At 35.2% G+C, this 4,864-nt stretch overlaps 1 protein-coding gene across 1 annotated transcript; it reads left to right on the top strand.

Annotated features, from left to right (window-relative positions):
* The first annotated feature begins 388 nt into the window (after positions 1-388).
* Positions 389-853, top strand: LOC145158290 (uncharacterized). The gene has a single exon (XM_079077208.1). It carries the CDS (start codon positions 389-391, stop codon positions 851-853), a length of 465 nt encoding a protein of 154 aa, XP_078933334.1.
* The last annotated feature ends 4,011 nt before the right edge of the window (positions 854-4,864 follow it).

Consider the following 4,864-nt stretch of genomic DNA (forward strand, 5'->3'; position numbering starts at 1 on the left):
CAAGCAAAGGGTATTTTGTCATATTTCTAGACACTTGATTTCGTGTTTCTTTTACACTTGATGTTGGAAATTCTATGCCTCACGGATACCTTGTCAAAGCATCTTCACAAAAAGATGAAAATATTTTTGGAAGCGGCTTCGTTAGTAAAAGGGACAAAGAAAACATTGCTAGTTTTTAGAAAAGATGAGTTTCCACAAAAAGGGACAAAGAAAGCATAATATTGGAATTGTGGACATGTGAGAATATTATGTTACCCCACGCAAGCGTAGGACCAATAAGACTAATCAACATCATTTTGAAGTTGTGATTTTTAACACAATTTTATATATGCAAATTCAAGAATTTGGGGATAGATTTAGTGAAGTTGGCACGGAGTTGATGGAGAACATGGCGGCATTGATTCCTTGTGACTCATTTTCTAATTTTGATAAAGCAAAGTTGTTAAAGCTAAGCGAGATATACAAAAACGATTTTGACAATTCAGAAAGGGCGCAACTTAATGGACAACTTGATATCTATTATCACTCTTTGCTCCATGATGAGAGATTTTTCAACTTGAAGGGAATTGCAGACCTCTCTCGTTTGTTGGTGGAAACCGGGAAGCACCTCTCTTTTCCTTTGGTTTATAGATTATTAAAACTAGCTTTGGTTTTGCCCGTCGCAACCGCAACCGTTGAATGGTGTTTTTCTGCAATGAAGTTCTTGAAGACTGATTTGCATAATAGAATAGGTGACGACTTTATGAATGGTGCTTTGATTTGTAGTGTAGAAAAGGAAGCACTAGAGAATGTTAAGACTGAAAATGTAATTACTCGCTTTCGTAAAATGAAAGATCAAAGAGGTGAACTTTAAAATGTAATTTTGTTATGGAAGTTGAACTTTATATCTAATGAAATTGCGGTTTTTTTTTTCTTATTGTATATTACACAAAAAAAAATTTGGATACCCCTTTAGTTTGACCCTGGCTCCGCCACTGCTTACATGTGATTATATGTATGATGTGTCTAATCACATATGATTTATATTAAAAAGATTCATTTTCGCAATTTCTATTCAATAATTTTTTTTATGGATTTAATCATATGTGATTATATTTATTCAATCACATATGATTAATTTGGACAAAGAACAACTATTAAATCAAGAATGCGAAAACGAATCTTGCGCATATAAATCATATGTGATTAAATATATATAATCACATGTGATTAAATATATATAATCACATGTGATTAAATACGTATAATCATATGTGATAAAATACATATAATTTATTTTTCGCAAATTTATTTAATCACATATGATTTATATGGACAAAATTCATTTTTGTGTACTAAATTAAATAGATGTGCTCGTGTACTTAATAATATGTGCTCGTGTACTTAATCATATGTACTAAATCCAACCACAAAATATTTATATGGACAAAATTCGTTTTCGCATTTTCCATCCAATAATTTTTTTCATGTATTTAATCATATCTGATTATATATTTAATCACATATGATTAATATGGACAAAGATTTGTTTTCATGTTTTTGATTTAATAGTTGTTCTCGTGTATATAATCACATGTTGATTATATGTATCTAATCACATATGATTTATATACACAAGATTTGTTTTCGCGTTATCGATTCAATAGTTATTCTAGTGTATTTAATCACATGTGACTATATATATTTAATCAAGTCTTATTTATGTAGAAAAAGTTTGTTTTCACATTCTCGAATCAATACTTATTCTCGTGTATTTAATTACATGTGATTATATGTATTAATCACATATGATTTTATATATATATATATATATATATATATATATATATATATATATATATATATATATATATATATATATATGTCTTTTAAAGATGCAAAATGTTGTAGAAACATTGTTTTCTATTTATAAAATGAATGCTTATGAACTAATGTTATCTTTAATCTATATAATTTTTTTTATCTATTTTCTAAAATTTAAATAAGTCAAACAATTAAATCAATGAATTAGATATAATGATTAATAATGGATCGAAAATGAACTACAACCCAAATAAAACCCATTACAATTAGTCTAAAGCTTAACTTTATTATCAACTTCAGCCCAAATAAAATACTTAACCTAACTATTAGTGTGAAGAAACAAAATAACAGCGGTCTAACCTTACCACACGTAGTCACGCATCCAAAAAAATGATGTTTCATCCAAATATCCGGCGACATGTTCCTCTCCGGTGGCTTCCTCCTCACACTAATATTTCCTCCTCGATGAAGCCTCCTGCTCAAATCCATGTCGCAACAACAATACAATTTCAAGAAAGCAGAAAATGATGAAGCTGGAGACTCAAACACTCCACGAATTTCTTTAGCTCAACGGTCTTATACAACTTCTTGACTTCCTTTGCACCTCCGACATACCAACAGCCGATTAAAACCCTAGGTCACACCTCCATTCCATGTTGTCTTCACTATATGCTCTGTTATTCGATTTGAGCTGCCTGACCTCCAACGAAGCCTTCTGTTATCTTTTTATAAAATTGATTTTGTTTGCTTACCGGTTACCTCTATTTGTATCTGATCGTAAACGAAATCTATAGTTTATTACCTCTAATGTTGCAACGGTAGGTGGCCGGTGAAACGAGATCTGGAACCAAGTTGAGAGTGAAGGTCAGAGATGAAAGGTCTTTCTCGGTGAGCTATTGTCGGAGGTTGGAGGACTCTAATTCTAGATCGGGAAACAAGATCTTATAACAGATTAAACCAAATCTGAAAACACGATCTTATGGCCTGTAAAATGAGATCCGGTGACAGTTTAAGAAGAGGAAGGGCGGAGAATGTGGTTTTCGACGGTTGAAGGGAGACAGAGGCGGCGAACAAGCAAATTCGTAAGGAGTGAAGAGGCGGTCGGACGACGGTTCTGGCGACATTACGGTGGTTCCGGCGATGGTCCTGGTCGGACGACGGTTCTGACCATTATGATCGGATGTAACCTGCTACAACAGGTCATAGTAGTCATATGTGAACATTTTCAAAAAGTTTGTTATCAAGATTTGTATAAAGAAAAATAGTTACCAAAATGTGAATAAACCGAAAAATTAATTATCTTAATAAGTCATATACCCTACTAATAATAATAATAATACACGACAAAATTGCAAAAATTGTCCCTGTGGTTGGCAAAATTATGTGGATTTAGTCCAAAGTGAAATGTTGGTGCACCACTGGTCCAAATTGGATCTTTTTATTGTTTTTGGTCCCTATACACTTAAAATGACCTTAATGCCCCTTATATTTGTTTTTTAATTTTTTGTATATATAAATGTTTTTAATTAATTTAAAATGAGAAAAATGCCCACCCACCTCTCTCTCTCTCTCGGTTTGTATTTGATGAAAACTCAAGAACACAAAACCCATCTCTATCGACTGGCACCACCATCACCAGCGACTGCCGCCACCATCACCACCGATTGACGCTACCGTTCGCCACCATTAACACCGACTGTCACGACTTTCTCTTTCATCATCTCTTTACAACTTCCACCTCCCCTCGCATGTACCCTTCCCACTGCTGGATTCAACCTCTATACTTCTCAATGAAAAAAAAACACCTCTCTCTCTCCAGCGAAAAGCTTTGACCCACTAGAAGTCCTTTATCAGAACCACCAGCACCACAATCTTCTCCGACTACTTCTACCTTTTCAGAACACCACCCTCACCTCCTTTCGAAGAAAAGCTCTGAAATCCATAACTGCAACTCGAATCTCGCTGGGGGTATTGTTCATCACCACACCCATCCATTATTCGCCACACCATTTGTTCACTGCTTGCCTCCATCCATTTGCAACCACGCCTCTCCTTCTTAGATCTGAAACCCAAATATCGTCGGACCTATCGTCGGATCTAGAGTTTTCAGATCTCTTTGTGGCCGAAGGATTGAGATTTTTCTAGTGCAGGTTTGAACCTTTGATGGAATAAGGTTGTGCAGGTGCTGGAATGGAGCTTAATGAAATTAGGGCTCATAAGTCCATGTCTCTTGTTTTAATCAGGATAAAGAGGGGACGAACAAAGCATTCGAACGAGGCGATTTGAAAAGAACATGAGGGCTCGTTGTGTTCATTGTGAGGAAGAAGGGAAACAAGGCAGAGGTCCTTCTGTCGAGAGGGATGAAGCATTTCTTTGAGATCAGTGACCCTTCGTGGGTTTTTCTTCCTCGTCTTCGGCAACGATCTGAGAGACGCAAAGGAGCAGAATCCCCGACCTTGGGTCACTTGAAGAAAGAAGAACGGAGGCAGCATCTAACGATGAAACTCGAAGGAAGGTGGACAGAAGAATGGTCCGGTGGAACAAGGCAAGCAGGTGGGGTTTCAGTGGAGTTTGCTCGATAGGAGGAGAAGAGAAGTACGAGAGATGAGGCTGTTGTCTTGATGGCTCACCGACGCACCACCACAGCCCATGGTTCATGGCAGATAAAGATTTAGAGAGAGAGATAGCGAGAGAGAGTATGTGTGGTGAGTTTATTTTGCTTTTGTTTTTTATTTTATTATAAGAATAAGAAAATAATTAAAAGAAAATAAAATATAGTTATTTAAGGGGCATATTAGTCATTTTAGGTGGGATGTGGACAAAAAACACAAGAAAATACAACCATAGGGACCAAAACCACACAAGGTATCTAAAATTGGACCAGTGGTGCACCAACATTTCATTTTGGACCAAAACTACATAATTTTGCCAACCACAAAGAACATTTTTACAATTTTGTCATAATACACGGTAAAATAGTAACTTTAGATCAGTTTAATAAAAGAAACTCTAGTCTTTACAAAAATAATAAAGTAATTTAAAAATAATAAAATAAGCAATA

The sequence above is a fragment of the Lactuca virosa genome, chromosome 2 (genome assembly GCF_052849685.1).
Source record: "Lactuca virosa cultivar CGN04683 chromosome 2, Lactuca_virosa_CGN04683_v6, whole genome shotgun sequence".
Taxonomy (NCBI): Eukaryota; Viridiplantae; Streptophyta; class Magnoliopsida; order Asterales; family Asteraceae; genus Lactuca; species Lactuca virosa.